Source organism: Enhydra lutris, unplaced genomic scaffold (genome assembly GCF_002288905.1).
Source record: "Enhydra lutris kenyoni isolate GAN:26980312 unplaced genomic scaffold, ASM228890v2 scaffoldscaffold23, whole genome shotgun sequence".
NCBI classification, from domain to species: domain Eukaryota; kingdom Metazoa; phylum Chordata; class Mammalia; order Carnivora; family Mustelidae; genus Enhydra; species Enhydra lutris.
Genome location: NW_019154107.1, coordinates 25688020 through 25706290, shown reverse-complemented (window position 1 = coordinate 25706290; position 18271 = coordinate 25688020). Strand labels below are relative to the sequence as shown.

The window sequence follows — 18271 nt, the reverse complement described above, 5'->3', positions numbered from 1 at the left end:
GCTAACACACTCTTTGGAAAAGGAGTTTGGGGTAAGGGCATCCCTGGCCTAAAACTGGGCTTGGAAGCTCCTGGGTGGCCTTACCCCAATCACCCCGGGTCATGGAGCCCTGGCTTCTTGCCACAGCTCTGCCCCCATCCCCTCTTTCTCCAATGGATCCCAAATCTCAAGTCCAAAATAAAAGTCAGGAAAATTGGCTTAGCTTTTCACTGATACCCTATTCGCACCAGGCACTCCTAATCCCATCAAAGATGGCCTTGCTCTGTTTGCCGAAGCATGTGGCCATGGAAGGAGAGGCTTCGGCTAGACAAGGACACAGGGCATAGAGAGGACCATGGGTGGTTAGAAGGTACATCTATTGGGGCGCCTGGGTGGCACAGTGGGTTAAAGCCTCTGCCTTCAGCTCAGGTCATGATCCCAGGGTACTGGGATCGAGCCCTGCCTCGGGCTCCTTGCTCAGCGGGGAATCTGATTCTCCCTCTCCCTCTACTGCTCCCCCTGCTTGTCCTCTCTCTTGTCCTCTCTCTGCTCAGCAGGGTCCTGGGATTGAGCCCCGCATTGGGCTCTCTGCTCTGCTTCCTCCTCTCTCTCTGCCTGCCTCTCTGCCTACCTGTGATCTCTGTCTGTCAAATAAATAAATAAAATCTTTAAAAAAAAAAGAAGGTGCATCTATAACGTGACAGTAATGACGCTGATACTGATGACGATGATGGCGACGATGATTTGTACCATTTACTGAATGCAAAACACTCACCTCTTGCCTTGCCAAGCCTTCTGCATGCATGTTCTGTGAGGCTTGTAAATCGGCTCTGTGCTCAGTTCTCAAAGAAATAGCGGGACAGGCAGGATTATGGAACCTAAGCAACTTCTTCAGTCTTTCCACCATGTGAAAATGGACAAGTCATCAGGGTGACTTCTGGCACTACTTCCTGGCTAAAATAACGAAAGGGGCAATCCTAGTATCTTCACCCATCCCTGACCCAACATCATAAGAAGTATAAAAATGGAGGCATCTAGGGGCACCCGGGTGGCTCAGTCTAAGCGTCTGCCTTTGGCTCAGGTCATGATCCCAGGGTCCTGGGATCGAGCCCCGCCTCGGGCTCCTTGCTCAGCGGGGAATCTGATTCTCCCTCTCCCTCTACTGCTCCCCCTGCTTGTCCTCTCTCTCTCTCTCTCTCTGTCAGATAAATAAATAAAATCCTAAAAAAGAAGAAGAAGCAAAGATATATTCTCCTAGCTTCAAATCACCTTCTATGCTCTCTACCTGGGTAGCTTAGGGGGCCAGAAGTGGGGCAGGAACCATTATGGGGGAAACTGCATGGATGTTGGCGTCTAACGGACAGGGTCTTGTCTTAGCACAGGTTGCTATAACAGAATACCATAGACTAGGTGGGTTAAAGAACAGAAGACTATTTTTCACACTTCTGGAGACTGGGAAGGTCAAGATCAAGGTGCCAGCTAATTGGCTCTTAGGAAATGTCTTTTCCCGGTTTGCAGACAGCTGCCTTCTCATTGTATCCTCACCTGGTGCTCTCACCACTCTTCTTATAAGGGCACTAATCCCCATCCTGAGGGCTCTGTCCTCGTGGCCTAGTTACTTCCCAAAGGCCCCACTTCCCGATACCGTTGCATTGGGGATTAGCGTTTCAATATATGAATGGGGGGGACGGTGAGGGTTGGTGCAGGGGCAGGGGAACAAACATGTGGCCCATACCAGGTTTGAACCCTGAATCTGATCCTTACCTACACTCGGCCGACTTCCAATTCCTCGGTTGCAAAAAGAGGCTCATAAGGGCACGTGCCTCGTGGGTGCCTGGGAGGATTCAATGAGCAATGGCAGGGAAATAGGCAGCCCACTGCCTGGCATGTGATGGGTTCGTCCCCTCTCCTCCTGTTTATACACGGGCCGAGGGCTGGAGCGCACATGAACTGAACACTCCTAGACTTGGAGGTGCAAACATGGAATGTTCTTTAATGTTCTCTCCCTGAGCACAACTCCTGGGCTCTCATCGGCAACCCCGGGCACATTTCATCATGCCCAGTCACTTCAGAATTTGGACTAGCCCCCTCCCTCCCTGGGGAGCCCCAGGGGCTCACTGGTACCCACAATGATGCCAGTTCAACAAGCATCCACGCCGGCTTCTGTCAGTCAGTTTCAATCCTTGTCTGGGAGCAGAAGCATATGGGTCCACAGCCACAGTCCAGCTGGGGCCCTGTGTCAGAGCGAGCAATTGTCTCAGGTCCCCAGTTTTAGCTCCAAAAGCTCCACATTCCAGGAAACCCTCAGTCCCAAGCAAGCTGGGATGGTTGAGCATCCTACCCCATGAGCCTGTCCATGCCCTCACCAACCTCCAAGACTCTCAAGACTTCTCCTGGCTCCCAGTGGTCCTTCCACCCTCCTGGGTTCTGGCTGGGGAGAGGGAGGGCTCAGGCTGCTGGCCCTGCCCCGTGCCCCAAGGTCTGGGGCTCTGGAGGCTCCCACCCCGCCCACATAACCCCCATGGCTCACTCCGCCAGCGCCTCCGCTAAGCAGGCAGCCTGCAAACACCGTCTATAGACACCTGGGGGCACACTTTCTGCCCTTGGTCTTTCAGGCTTCAGTTCCTCACCCTGGAAGTCAGGCTCTTAGAAGTTGAAAATCCTGTTCTCGCAAAGTCTGACTCTTGCTGTCACCGATATCATCGGCTATCACCACTATTCTCTGTGCTGGGAGTTTAAACTCTTTCTTAAATTCAATTAGCCAAGATATAGTACATCATTAGCTTTTTATATAATGTTCGGCAATTTAAGCTTTTTAAAGATTTATTTATTTATTAGAGAGAGAGAGCACAAGCAAGGGGAGGGGCAGAGGAAGAAGGAGAAGCAGGTTCCCCAATGAACAGGGGATTGATCCCAGGACCCAGAGATCATGACCTGAGCCAAAGGCAGATCCTTAACCAACTGAACCACCCAGGTGCCTCAAGTTTAAACTTTTTTCATTTAATAAGAGCAGATAGCATTTATTGAGTGCTTACTGCTGGCCAGGCACTGTTCTAGCATTTTACACCTGTCAGCTGTTTTTGATCCTCGTGATCTCTTAGTGTGCTGTTACTGGCACCCTCCTCTTAAACTGTAACCCAGAGTACAGAGAGATTTATAAGGAACTTGTCCAAGGTCACACAGCCAGCTGGTTGGTGTGGCATTGGCGCTGATTTCTGGCAAACTGGGCTCAGGGCCTTATTTTTAAGTATGTCTCTTTTCTTTTATTAAAGTAGGTTGGGTTCATTGTGTTTGTTCTGTGTGGAGAGAAAGGTACAGGCGCGGGGTGGAAGGTCGTGGAAAATAAACAGAAGTCCTTGCCTCCCGATTTTATCCCAAGAAGAACAAAGTGGGGGAACCTAGGTGGTTCAGTCAGTTGAGGGACTGCCTTCATCTCACGTCATGATCCTGGGGTCCCGGGATCGCGTCCCAGGTCTAGCAGAGAACCTGCTTCTCCCTCTGTCCTTCCCCCCATTCGTGCTCACTCTCGCTCTCTCTCTCTCTCTCTCAAGTGAATAAAATAAAATCTTTTTTAAAAAAAGAAGAAGATCTGGAATGAGGCAAGTATGACCTCTAACACCACAAAAAAAAAAAAAAAAGAAAGAAAGAAAGAAAAGAAAAGAACAAAACACAGGAAGATGGTCAGGTGCCTAGCATCACAACAGTGGTGACATTGTCATGAAATGGTGAAAGGGACCTAAAGGTCACTGGCAGAGGGCCGATCTAATTAATTCAGCCTGAGACTGGCTTTCTGTGGAGAGGCAGAGTGGGGGTGCGGTGGGGTGGAGAAGCAGGCGCTCCAATGTGTTGCGTGCTTGCTGAAGTGCGCCACCTGTCGGGCGCCACCCTGCCCTGCCCCTAGGATGGCTCCGTTCATTCTCCTTGACCCTGGGGGGTCTCTCCCCAGGCCCCCCAGCCCCGCCTGCACAGGCCCTTACACTCCGCCCTCCAGTAGCGCTCAGATGCCCCCTTCCTGACCCCTTGTCAGGGGTCTCTCCCTGACAAAGCCCATCTTGTCCCCCAGCTCTGGTGTCTCCCCCCTCCCAGCAAGAGCTCAGCACCCTTTCCCCCCTCCTGGGGTCTCTCCCACCTACCCCCTGCAGGGCCTGCCCAGCCCCTTCCTGCGCTGCCCATCGCAGCGACTCCTGGACCGCGTGGTCCGGCGCTACGCCGAGGTGGCCGACGCTGGCAGCATCTTCATGGACCACTTCACTGACCGCGACAAGCTGCGTCTGCTCTACACCCTCGCTGTCAATGCTCATCCCATCCTCCTGCAGGTAGGCAGTGACCCCCGCCCAGGGAGGGGCTTCATGTCTGGCTCCGAGGGGGCCAGCCCCGGGTTGAGCTTTCTTCCCCTTTACCTAAAGCCTTGTTGGGGCCACCGCCTGGAGATATGCCCTGCAGCCGTACCTGAGGAGGAGAGAAAAACAGAAGTATTGTAGCTGTCCATCAGTAGGGGAATGGTCAAATAAATGAAGGCGCACTAGGACCTGGGGGTCCCATGGTTAACGAGACAATCATGGTGGCCCCTGTCTCCTTGTAGCTTCCAGTCCAGCGTTGGAGACAGCGAGTCAGCAAGCGTCTGCAGAGCGTGTGGAGCCCAGTCACACCCACTTGCCCCAAATCCCAAGGGTCAGGACACTCACGCTGTGGACACAAAGGAAACTAGGAAGCGGGAGGAAAGAGTGGAAAAAGGAGGAGGGCTAGGGAGAAGAGGGAGAAAGAGGAAGGAGAGGAGGTGCAGAAGAAGGAAGAGGAATAAGGGAGGGAAGAGAGAAAGGACAGGGAGGGGAAAGAAAAGAATGTAAAGGAGAGGGAGAAGCTGCAAGTGGAGCAAGTCGAAAAACACCACAACAAAGACACTTGATGTTTATTTTCAGAATTAATTATATAATTATGATTTCATCATTTAATTTAATTTTAAATATAATTGTATATAATTATTAATATGTATAATCAATAATCATTGATATATTATTATATATTTTGGTCTATATTAATCAATTGGTATATATTTATTATTTATAATTATTTCATTCATTATTATACATAATTATATCATGTTTATTATATATTATTTGTTATATATAATTATACAACATGTAACTAATATATAATAATTATTATATATAACATAATATGTAATATATAATATGATATAATACATATATTATATATAATAATCATATAGTGTATCATATATATCATATATATTATATAATAATCACATAGATTATAGTATAATCTATATGATGAATATACTATATTAATATATTGTAATTATATAATAATTATATGTAATATTATGATCTATACTATAGATTATATAATGTATAATATATAATAATTGTACATAATAATATAATTATAATACATAACATTAGTTTGTCATAATATATAATTACACGAACTATATATAAACTATATAATATATTAATAATCATAATATGAAATATACAATTATTAATATGTTAATATGTAACTTGCTGTCTTGTGCACATTTATTAATATATGAATAATTAATATAAACTGATATATAATCAGTGAAGTGCTTTCACTTATTGAGCACCTGCTGTGTACCGGGTTTTGTGTTGAATGTTTTAATTAACAATTCCACACCGAAATATTATTATTATCCCCTTTTCCAGATGAGGTAGGTGAGGCTTAGAGATGTAAGGTGACTTGACCACAGTCACTTAGCTAATGTCAGCAATGGGACCAAACCCAGAGCTATCTGACTGCAAGGTCTGTATGCTAAAAGCTGCCTAGTAATACTGACATCTTAAATCCTAGAGAAGGAGAAGGAATTGCTGGTTGTCCCTCCCCGGAGTCTTCTTTTCCCAGCATCCTAAGCTCGGTGATGGCAGCAGACTGCTGAGAGGCCTGGGCTGGGTACCTCCACCACCCTGGGCCCCACCCAGGAAGAGCCTGGATCTGCCCAGTTAGCCCTCGCCAGGGGGCCCAGGACTTCCCTCCACGGCCCTCAGTGGCAGAGGTCCCGGGTGGGCAGGGGAAGCAAGAAAATGTTCTTCACAACAGGCGGCTGGGTTAAAATGGGCAGAAGACCACAGAAAATTGTCGAGAGGAGGATAAATTTTTTTTTTTAATAAGGAAAATAAGAAAAAGGGGGCGGGGGGGCAGGTGCAGCATCTCTGAGCAGGTAGTTGCCCTAGCCAGGCAGATTCATCCAGAGCCAGAGCCGTAGTTCCCCAAACTCGAGCCCACCAAGGGCCGCTGTCATGATTTTTGCTCTTTCCCAGACTCTGTGCCTGCACTATTATTTTTAAAAAATATTTTCCTTCACATCGGCCTGAACTTGACCCTCTTGTTTCACCCCCATGGCCTCTTCCTAGGCAGGGCTGTCTGTGAAATCCCAAATACTAGTCATATTTTTTTCAACTCTTCAACTCTTGAAATAAACATAGTCCCCTGAATCCGGAAGCGCAGGAAAAATCGCCCCTCGCTTGGGGAACCTGTTGAAATGCATCCGCGGCCTGGAAATAAGGGCTGCCTTTTCCGAATGTCTTCATCCACCCACGATGGAAAGAAAGGGGCACGGGGTCCGTGGTCCAAGAGGTAAAAAATAGGCTGAGGGACACGCGGCAGAGGAAGGGGCGCGGTGAGGCTCATCCTTCTGGGGGATCCCAGTGAGAGACTGGAGGGAGCGGCTTCTCGGCGATGTTCTCTCTCATTCCCGAACACCTCCCCCGTCCTGCTCTGCAGATCTTCCCCGGCGCCGAGGGCTGGCCGCTTCCCAAGTACCTGGGCTCCTGCGGCCGATTCGCGGTCAGCACCAGCACCAGCCCGCTGCGCGACTTCTACGGCGCCGCCCCGGAACAGGCGGCCGACCTGGCCTTCCAGCTCCTCGCCGTCCTGGAGTCCCTGAGGAGCAACGACCTGAACTACTTCTTGTACTTCACCCACGTCGACGCGGGCACGTTTGGCATCTTTAACAACGGGCATCTGTTCATCCGGGATGCCAGCGCCTTGGGCGTCATCGACAAGCAGGAAGGTATCCAGCGTGGGCCTAGCTGAGCCGCTGGCAGAGGGGAAATCAGGGTGACAGGAGCCAGGGAGAGGTGATGGGGGGAGGGGAGTCGTCGCACCCCGGGGCCTTTCTGGTCTCCGTGCGTCACTGTGAGAGAAGCCCCAGTTCGTAAAATGTCCCTCTTCCCCTTTTGAGTCTGGGCTCCAGCTCCATCTCCAAAGGGGAACTGGACTTGACTTTGTCCATGGCGGTCTTCTGCATGGCCACCCGGGCCCCGCCTAAACCCTCAGGGCGCTGCTGGTGTCCAATGCGGATCAGTGTGGCGCGGGGCACATGCCCTGCCCCCCTCCCCACCACACACACGCACCATCTCTGGGTCTACCTCCTCGGAGCCTCTCTCAGATGTTTCTAGACTTTATCTCACACGTACCTATCTGGCTGATGCCCTAGTGCGCACCTTAGCTTTTTCTAAACTTTCCAGACTGAAAGGCATGGCCTCGAATGTGGTATGTGAGGGAACTGGGTTTCTCCCCACCCTCAGGGGCTCAGCCAGCGTTGTAGAACTCTTTGAACATCCCGGTCTCTAGCAGTGACCACATTTTCTTAGCCCAGTCACAGAACAGAGGATTTTCTTGTCTGATCTCTGATTTTGCTGATAACAGAAGGCCTCCGAAGACTGACCTGTGAAACCACACTGACTCATTTCCTGAGTTGCCTTTGTTAAAAAGAATCGAGTCGGAAGAAACGAGGCTGATGGCGGAATACTGGGGCGACGGAAACCACTGCGCTGGGCAGGCCCCCGGCCCCTGTTGCATCCTTATTCTACATCACCTGCTGTTTCTCCCAACTCTGTATTCCACAAGGGCAGATGAGATGGGTCCTAGCGATTTCCTGCATTCACTCGTTCCCTAATAATAATGGGAGGATCACAGTGTGGGTTTGAGCCCTACATTTAGAAGCCCAGCCTCTGGCAGGGATCAGCGCATTTTCCATGCCCCGGCCTCCTCCGGCCATAGCACAGAGAGTCCCTCCCGTGTTGTCCTCTGCAGGGACCACTGTGTCCCCAAGCTCTCTCTTGGTGACAGGAGATGCTAGGACCCTAAACGTTCATCCAGCAATTCTAATTAGTGGTGCCACCCCTCCATTCCCCTGCAAGGGCCGCAGGTCATACGGTGTGTAATATCATGCATCTCTCTCTTCTAGGCAGCCCGGCAGCCGCCGGGGCGGTAGGAGAGAGTAGAGACATCTTTAGCTGCCTGCTTTCCGGCTGCCAGGCTGAGCTGCCCTCCTGCTACACCATCCCAGAGAAGCAGAGCCTGGTGCTCGTGTGTCAGCAGCTGCTACCTCCGCTCCTCCAGGGGAAGTTCCCCTCCCCAGTGCAAGAGGAGATAGACACCGCCCTCCGCCAGTGTGGGGAGGACTCCCTCCCGGACCCTGAAGTCCTTGGGGCCGCCAGCCGGCTGAAGGACATCTTGAGGCCCCTGAGAACCTGTGACCCCAGATTTGCCTACCGTTACCCAGACTGCAAATATAGCGATAAGTTCTGAGGGGCTGGATCCTTGCCGGCCTTGGGGGACAACATTCCTGGCCCTCCCTTGGCCAGGAGAGTAGCTGCAGGGTTGAAAGAAGCAGCTGCATCCTGGGACATTTGGAGAGATGGGCTTCATTTTCCAGGAACAGAGGAACACTCTGACAACCAGAGGGGAGTCGTGCTGCACGGCGCGGTTGCCCCTGTTGGCTACAGCGTCACAGAGAAGCCTGGGGCTGGGCGGCAGAAGACCCAACCACGACCACAGACACTCACTGGACCTTGCTGAGCCCTGGTATCCTCTGTTCTCCGGCAGACTCTCGAGTTAGTGAAAAAAGATAGGGATGTGAAGGGCCAGGGACACGTATAAGAGGTTACAAAGAGTGTTCCAGAATCGTGTACAGGCAGGACACATAAGACAGAGCCGTGGAGGTAGAGGTTGACATAGAGGGAAGGCAGGGGGAAGGTGAGGCCCCTGGCCAGGACCGTGTCAGACTTAAACAAGAAGTGCCCCCTCCCTGCTCCCCGTGCCTTCGCACTAGCGCTTCTGCCACACTTCCCACACTGCCACAGGGTGTGGGGACTGCAGGTTGAGGAAACACATGGACAGGGCCACACTCTGGGTGCCTAGGGTCCTGTGTGCTCCTATGAGGTACCTCGTGATGTGGGAAGGAGCCCCGGGTGAGAAGAGATGAGCTGTGGGCTATGGGCCAATGTGTTCTTCCGGGACCTCTGAGAAGCAGGTGTCAGGACAAGGGCAAGACGGGCAAGGATTGTATAGGATCCCTGCATAGAAGGGAAGAAGGAGGTATTGCCGATCTGAGCCCAAGTGAGGGAGAGAAGGTCAGAGGGGCATTCTATGACTGGCATCAGTGCTATCTGAAGGAAGGTTCTACAAGGCCTTGCTGCACTCCGTTCCTGGCAGGGAACAGCCCGTGGGAAGCGTGGCCTTGGCCTCACCGCAAAGACAGAGTTCGGAGTGTACCATAGGGCCCACAGCCTGCTCTGCTCCCTGGAGCAGGAAGCCTGAGCAGGACACAGCAGCCACAGTTGGGGCCCCAGGCCAGCTCTGTCCTCACCACAGCCTCCAGTGTCGCAGTCGAAGGAGTCTGAGAATTTTCACTCAAACTCGGCCTTAGGAGTCATTGCAACAACATATTTTCAAGGCCAGCCAACAGAACATATTTTATTCAACAGTTTGTTAGTTTCCTTTATACCTTTGAAATATTTAGTCACATGGTATGTGGGCCTCCATGTGGATTCTTGCCCTGGCCCCTTAAGCCTTAGTGGGGGCTCTCTGGACCTTTGTCCAGCCTCCCTGTCAGCTCTCTACCTTTAGGGACCTCCCAGTCAGCCTCCTCTCTTCCCCTCTGAATTGGCACCTTTAGTTTAGAATGCTGGACTTAATAGCTCTCACACTACAGATGGGGAAACTGAGGCCCAGGAAGAAGAGCAACTTGCTGAGATAGTTCTTGCTCCTCTTGCCTTCCTCTTTGGCTGCTGATTCATACCCTGTCCTACCCAGTTTAGGTCCCTTCATTCACGTTTAAACATGGGCCAAGAAAAGTCCTATCTCATTGTCCACTAGGTTGCTTGTCTTGGGGGGTTTGCCTTTTGACGGCTCCAGGCACTAACTCCCAGGGCAACTACGATAGCAAGGATGGCAGGCCAAGCTTCTGAAAGGGCAGGCCTGGGCTGCCTGACAGTCTTTGAGACAGTTGCCTTCTGGCTCGGTTTGGAGGGGCGAGGACTGACCACCTTTCCTAACACCTGTCTTTCCGCCCAGTGAATCTGGTTTGTGACTTCTGGCCTTCAGAAGCACAAGAAGAAAGTTTTCTGTTGGTCGATGCCACCCATTTTGTTGTAATCTGTTAAGGCAGCCACAGGAAACTGAGACACACCCCGAACCCCGTCTTATTGTCTGCTTGGAGAGAATGCAACTTGCAGTATTCCCCAAGGCTGGTCTATAGTGATGGGTTCAAAGGCCCGGCCCAGCCCAACCATGAGGGAGTATGCTATGCCATCTGTTCCCGGGGCTGAGACTCAGATGGCTCCACTTACTAAGTGCCACGTGTCATCTAAGACGCTGTCTGAGTCTTACCTTGACCCAGAGCTTTTCCTGACAGCCCGGGCCCCAGGGAGCCGTTTCTGAATCCCCTCTCTGTCCCCCTGAGGCATGGGTCTCATTGATGAGAGGCCCATTGAAATGAGGCCCATTTGAAGCTAATGCAAAGGATATTCCCGATGTGACTCACGCTCCCACCCGGCTGAGAGCAGCCTCCAGATGGCAGTAGTGAGCGCCCTTTGTGTTCTCCACAGCAAGGCTTGGAGCAGGAGCTCCTGATGGTGGAGCCTTCATGGACGGGATTAGTGCCCTTCTAAAGAGACCCTAGAGAGTCCCCTTGCCCCTCCTGCCACATGAGCATGCAGGGACGAGATGGCCATCTATGCGCCAGTGAAAGCGCTCTCTCCAGACACCAAACCTGCTGGTCCCTTCATCTCAGACTTCTCAGTCCCACAGAACCATGAGAAAGAAGTGTCTGTTGCTTGCCAGTCCCCCAGTCTATGGTATTTAGTTATAGTTGTTCAAACAGACTGAGACGTGCTGCTGGGCCCATGCAGCACGAAGCGGCTTCCTCGAGAGTTTTGCTACCTACTGCCTCTTCCGCCTGCAGGACCAGCTCCGTAATTTGTGGGGCCTCCTATTATTGGGATTGGCCAGACAACAGAGCATGAAACTGAGAGCAGGCTCCATGAGACTGAGGAGCTTGAGTGCCCATGAACCTGGCCCTGGGTGCCTGAGAACACTAACTCTTCACCATGGCAGAGAATGTTCCTGGGGTTCACTGGCATCTCCTTTGACTTCACCCCCAAGGGGACTAGGCATGGGACCAGAGGCAATATACAAAAAGCTGGACAACTACCATGACAAAGGAACTGATCTACGAGAACACGCGCCACCCACTGCAGCCACGACTTCGTGGGAGGAACCATAGCCTGGCGGTCAAGTCCGACTCTTCACAAGAGGAAACCGGTTCAAGCGTTCGCTCAAAGTGACCATATTTTGGTCTCCTGCTTTCCACTCCTCCCCTGTAGCATCTGACTTCTGTCCACCAGTAATTCCGTGAGCCTGAATGTTTCCTCTAGGGTTAAAAAAGAAATCGTTTGCTACAGAAATGAATCAATACGTTGTTGGATTTATATTCTTTTGGGAATATAGCCCTGGAATCAGACAGACCTGGTTTCAAGTAATGATTCTGCTGGTTCCTGTGTAACCTTGGGCACGTTGCTTAACTTCTCTGAGCCTGCATAAAATGGGGAGGAAAGGATCTGCCTTTGCAGGGTTACTGTCCTAGTTCAATGATACAATGTCTCTCAAGACCCTGGCACATATAGGCATTCTGTATTTGAAGGCAAATGTAGGGCAAGAATAGAGGGTCTCCTAGCTCAAAGGACTCCTCACACAGCCAAGGAAAGTGCTGCAGGCTCTGGCAGACCCCTAATCCTGGCCCCAGGGCTCTGCTCCAGCCCAGAGGAACCGTAAGGAAACCAGAATGCCGCAGGCTGGTGGGCAGTGTGGGGTCATTGTTAACCCCTCCCACCAAACAGACTCTGGCTTGATCGTGAATGACAGCTGGGCAGCCACTATACTCACTTCCCCAGCCCTCCCCCGGGCTCAGAAGGGAATCCTCCTCAAGCAGGTAATGTTGGGTGCCTTGGGAAGTCCATCCATGCTCAGTACTGAAGAGAATAGCAGAAGCCAATGAGAAGGCTCACCGAAAGCTGTTGTCTCATCGCCTGTGCATGGAGATGTGGCTTTTCTGCCCACTTCAGGCGTATTGGCCACATAGGCCCGCGCAGCTGGGTTCGTGTGCCCGCGGGTATACTCGTGGTCCGTCTGCAGCTCTTTAGGATGCCACGTGGCAAGTTGCAGTTGCGAGTTATGTGGGAGCATCATCGCCCAGGCAGGGGGCCATGAATTTGCAGACATAATGACCCTCCAAAGGGTGACTGAGAGGCACAGACCAGCAGAGAGGAGCTGGGCAACCAGTTCAAGTGGCCCACCCCATGTAGCTCTTCGTAGGAGCAGACAAGGAGAGGAAGCACCCCCGTCCCACTAGGGTGTCAGGTCCTAAACCGGCCCCTCTTGGAAAAGTTAGCACATCAAAGTTACTTACTGCAGTGTTGCCTGTAATCAAAAAATACTGGAAACGACCTAAGTGTCTGTGCATGGGAGAATGGTTGGCTAAATCCATGATACCTCCACACAGTGGAGTGCCATGCTGTTTTGCAGATGAATGCAGATGATCTCTATGAACTGGTATGAATGATCTGCAAGATAACCCACTAAACGAGAACAACGTAAAAGCAAAGCACCAAGAGTATTTAGAGGATGCAACCTTTTGGGTAAGAAAGAAAGAGTATGGGGCGCCTGGGTGGCTCAGTGGGTTAAGCCCCTGCCTTTAGCTCAGGTCATGATCTCAGGGTCCTGAGATCGAGCCCTGCATCGGGCTCTCCGCTCAGTGCTGAGCCTGCTTCCTCCTCTCTCTCTGCCTGCTGCTCTGCCTACTTGTGCTGTCAAATAAATAAAATCTTTAAAAAAAAAAAAAAAGAAAGAGTATAAGCAAACATTTATGTATCTGCTCACTTGTGATATAAATATACATTATATGAAAATATACATAAAATATTTTATATATATACACAAAGAGAGAGAGAGAGAGAGGAGAGAGAGAGAGAGAATAAACCAGAACCTAATGAGATTGGTTACCTACAGGGGGTGGTGGGAATGGGATGGAAAGAAGGGAGGAATGGGAATGGAGGGGGGGGATGAAGAGGGAGTGAACCTTCTCTGAGTATATGTTTTTTTTATAAATCTGACTCTTAGAGCCATTGGAATGCCTCACACAACCCACGAATAAATAATTAAGATTCCCCCAGGATGTGGATTACACTAAGATGCAAGATAGACGATAACAAGCAGACCTAACTGTGTTACACATGACTAGGATAACCACACCAAAGAACTAGCCTAAGCAACTTGAAAAGTAAGCATTTGACTACAACAGTATAAGGCTAACAATTAAAAATCATCAGTTTTGTGCTGTGTGAATTTCACCTCAAATTAGAACAAGAGAGGAGACAAAGAACCATACACAAAAAATTGTGCTCTAGTTAGTAAATATTTTTCCCATGGGGGATGCAGTTTAGCAGTTTCAAAATTATTTTAAGTGTTGAGTAAGTAAGTAAATATATTGTGGATAATGAGAGACAGGCTTCTTAGCATTGGAGAAGGGAGTTACAAACAAGGAAAGAGGGAAGGCAAATTTGAACCCTCTAAGGCTGGACTGGAATTGGAGGTATTACTAAAAACGGGATTTTTGCTTTGGATACACAAATGGATAGACACAGAAATAAAGATGTGAGTGTTAGAAATATATTTCCCAGCTCTGTCTCTGAGAAGGCCTATAAACAGTGACACCCCCCACTACCTGGTGTCCAGGTCTTGGTTTCTCCGGTAAAAAGAGACCAAAACTCTTTGGAGAAATGGCTGATTCCAAAACTAAGAAAGCAGAAGATGAGTCTGGAATAATCTTATGTGGCCAGAAAGAAAAGAAATGCTCAAAAAATTGTGGGCACAGAAGCCAACTTGAAGAGACTCTCCGTAGCCAGATCTGAGACAATCTGAACAACAGAATAAATAATGATAGTCATAGATTCTAATGCACAAATAAAATCAATTCTTATGAGACCACACTGATATAAATACTCAAATAAGTAAATAAGTAGGAGAAGCAAGAGCTCTTTGTTATGGTAGAATTCCAATTCATAAATGTAGAAGAAATGATGGGAGTGGGAAGTCATCCCTTGGCAAACACCACACTAATTACTGCAGGCAAGAATCCTCAGTGGGGACCTAGAACCAGATGAAAACGGAAGCCACAGGACATTTGCACCAACTCAAAGTGGTCTTGCCACAATATACTCATTAAGAATGAAGGTAAAACTAGTGGTGAGGAAACCTGGCAGACACGACCTTAGCCAAGCGATCAGGGTCCACCTTAGCAGTGACGTGCATCATGTGCCCCCCCACCCTAGATGATGCCCTGAGAAGGGCACAGCATATCACTTCTGTAATATTCTTGCCCAAAATGCAAAACTTCAGTTGAATCATGAGGTAACACCCAACAAATCCAGGGACATCCTACAACTGGCCATGAAAGGCAAGGAAGGACTGGAGAATTATCACAGACTGGGGACGTGAGAATTACGTGCAATGTGGCATCCTCGATGGGATCCTGGCCCAGAAAAGGGACATCAGTGGTGTGAATCGATACCCACTGGGCAAAACTTACCAGAAACAGCCCCCCCCAGTGGAACAGGTTGGGTTTATTCCTCATGGCAAGGGGGGAAATGCACACCACGAGAGGGGAGCAGAAAGGACTTGGTAGAGGTTTAGAGTTTGTTAGGTGAGTTTGGGGAGGGCTCAAGGAAGTGGGGCTTGGGTGTCGATTGCATGCTGTCAACAAGTAGGGGTAAAGCCATGACTGTACACCTCCATGAATCTTATCTCTAAGGCGGGGGGTTGGGGAAATGAAGCAAGCTAACACCGTAGTTAGTAAGGCAGCAGTAGCTCATAGTAGCCAGGACAGGGGGACATTCAGTTATTTTTGGTTCCATAATGTTCATGCTGTTGTTTGTGTTCAGACATGAGTATGGTGTGGTCTTGTTTTGTCTTGATTCATTGTGGTCACAGAGTGGCCTTGTTTGATGTTCGTGATCTGAGAGATTGTTTATGTTTGAGGAGAACACGGAGGCCCCGAGGTAAGGACCAGGCCAGCTCTGAGCACAACCAAGGGGAAGGCCTGGCCATGACCCACCAGTTCCCAGCTAGTGGTCCTTGTCTCTTTCTCAGAGGGACGAGTGGTGAAATCCCATTTAAGGTTTATTCGATTAGTACTTCAGATTTTGTCAATGTTAATTTCTTAGTTTTACTTATTGTCCTATGGTTGGTAAGAGGTTCGCATTAGGGGAAATCGGATGGGAATTCTGTATACTGGTGTGGAACGTTTGGGTCAGTCTAAAATTATCCCAAACTAAAAAGTAAAAACAAAACAAAACAAAAACCTCAGCGAGTGGGGCAGAAATTGGCTGGGCACCAGGTGAAGAAGCTGGCTTGCACATTGGAGCTGTGTTGTATACAGCAAAAGACATCACCCAAAGTATGAAAGCATTACCTGTGTGATAAGATGGTCCTGCCTATGACAAAAACACATGGAAACTGAGTTGGATTAAAAGGACAACTCACGGGGTGCCTGGGTGACTCAGCTGGTTAAGTGTCTTCCTTCAGCTCAGGTCGTGATCCCAGGGTCCTGGGAGCAAGCCCCTCATCGGGCTCACTGCTCAGCGGAGAGTCAGCTTTTCCCTTTCATTCTTCCTCTGTGCTCTCTCGCTCTCTTTCTCCTCAAAATAAATAAAATCTTTAAAAAAAAAAAAAAAGGAAGACTCAGGTCTCCCATTTGGGGTTTAATTTGGGGTTTACTCCGGGATGACGCTCATGGACTAGAAGCCTTTTCGTTGCGACTGTTCTTTCTCTGCTTCTTGATCAATTCGTCCAAGTGAACGTGCCCATGCTTGAACCAGGGACACCCTGACCACACTGGAAAGCAGTAGAGACCCGGGGCTCACATACTCACTTCTGCTTCCTTGGTGCCTCGTGTAGAGATAGCATACGGCACAAGTTAAAGATCCCCTTCGCACCCTTGCACTCCCCCCTATTTATCTGAATCCACCTTTCAGTCTCATAACCCTACCTGGAGCTTCTCTCTGAAAAATCATTCTCGAGGGGGGAATACGTGCCAAAAGGGAGTTCTTATTCCCCTGGTTAAAATAACACATATTTTTGTATTTTATTTTTGTAACGATCCTACTCGAGGTGGGGAACATTTCAGGAAAAGAGGCAAGTCACGGAAATTGGGTGAAAATATAATCCTGTTAAAATTAAAATTTGGCAAAATTCATCAAGAGCCCCAAAAAGGATTATGCACTCTACCCAATAATTTCACTTCTGGGATGCTACCCAAAGGAAGTAATCAAGAATGCAGAGAGATTTAGGCACAGACTGGCTGTTAAAAATCACGACTGAACACTTGTAACCTCTACAAAAGTGAGAGTAAGTGGAATTTTTAATAGGCATCGACTATCACACAAGAGGAAATGAGAGGAGAAAAATAGAAACAAAATTGTGAAAGCTGGAAAGCAAATAACTTAGCAGGACCAAAAGAACGGAATTCTAAGCTGGCAGCAAAGAATACCGAGAACCATCTCCATTTACACCACAGAATGTCTCAAAAAGTTGAGGAATTGGTGGCGCTAGATCCTTCAGGAAGTGAGGGGGAAGGATGAAATAAGGAGAAGTCTTAAAAGGCCATTTTAAGAAGCAAATGGTCAGTCTGAGGAAGACAAATACTGTATGATCTCACCCACATGTAGAATTTAAGAAACAAAACAGAAGAACAGAGGGGAAGGCAAGGAAAACTAAGAAGACGAAATCAGAGAGGGAGACCAACCACAAGAGACTCTTATTGTAGGAAATAAACTGAGGGTTGCTGGAGGGCACATGAGTGGGGGCGGGGGGTGGGATGGGCTTTGAGGAGGGCATGTGAGGGAATGCGCACTGGGTGATGAATCACTAGACTCTACCTCGGAAACTGATCATACAGTATATGTTAATTAAATTGAATTTAAATTTTTTAAAAAAGAAGTACCAAATGGAACTGATCCTCCACCCCCTGCCCCCTGCCCCCCTCCAAACTTCATAGCCAGATAATGGCCAGGTGATGGCCCTCTGAGATCCAACAAAAGATCAGAAACTCCTTCCCTAGAGAGAGTAAGTCCAAGGGTCTTTAGGGACAAGCACACAGATTAGAATAGTAGGTCACACTGAAAACGGGGGACCAAGGGCATGTGTGCACAAGAGATGCGTCACGCCTCCCTGTGAGCTGGCAGCCCATCTGTCCTTCCACCCCCCACCCCAGGCAGGAGAACATGCCAGGGAGCCCCGAGGGAAAAGGCTAAAAAATCCCACCATCACAAGCCCTTCAACCACCCCACTCAGGGCTCCGCAGGAAAGTCCTCACAGGCTGGCCAGAGCACATAATTGTCTTTTCAGTTCCCCCCTCCTTTTCTTTTTCATTTTTTTTTTCTAATATTGGTTTGACATAATTTCAGGCTTTCAGAAAAGTTGAAAGAAAAGTACAAATAATTTCCATAGAGAATACAAATAATTTCTGTATTCTCAGTTGTTTACTTCTTTCCATGCTTGCTTTCTCATTTTCTCTCTCTTCATTTCCCTCTCTTTCCTTCCCTCCTTATTTCTCCTCCTCCATCTCAATCTCTCTCTCTCTTCCCCCATCCCTTTTTCCCTCCCCCAACCATCTTTTTCTGAACTATCTTGGAATAAGTTGCTGATATGCTCCCCAAAACTTCAGAGTTCATATTCTAAAAACAAAATAAAGGCTGACATAACCACAGTACAATTCTCAAAATCAGGAGATTAACATTGATGCCACATTGTTATCTGAAAAATTGTTCAAATTTTTCTAATTTTGCCAATAATGTTCTTCATAGAAATCTTTTTCTAGCCCAGGATACAATTCAGCATCATATATTGCATTCAGTTGGCATGTCTCCTTTAATCTGGAACATTTTCTCGGCCTGTGTGTGTGTGTGTGTGT

General features: G+C 48.9%; 1 protein-coding gene across 2 annotated transcripts in view; it reads left to right on the top strand.

Moving 5' to 3' along the window:
• LOC111150456 (chromosome unknown CXorf36 homolog) overlaps nt 1–11074 on the top strand; it is a 33281-nt gene extending 22207 nt beyond the window's left edge. The window contains exons 3-5 of one of the 2 annotated variants that reach the window (XM_022507929.1): nt 4122–4295; nt 6742–7030; nt 8210–11074. In XM_022507929.1, coding sequence (XP_022363637.1) covers nt 4122–4295; nt 6742–7030; nt 8210–8553 — 807 coding nt within the window. In that variant the 3' untranslated portion in view covers nt 8554–11074. Of the gene's footprint in view, nt 1–4121; nt 4296–6741; nt 7040–8209 lie in introns of both variants that reach the window. The other variant, XM_022507930.1, reaches the window with a different exon arrangement.
• Nucleotides 11075–18271: the final 7197 nt, after the last annotated feature.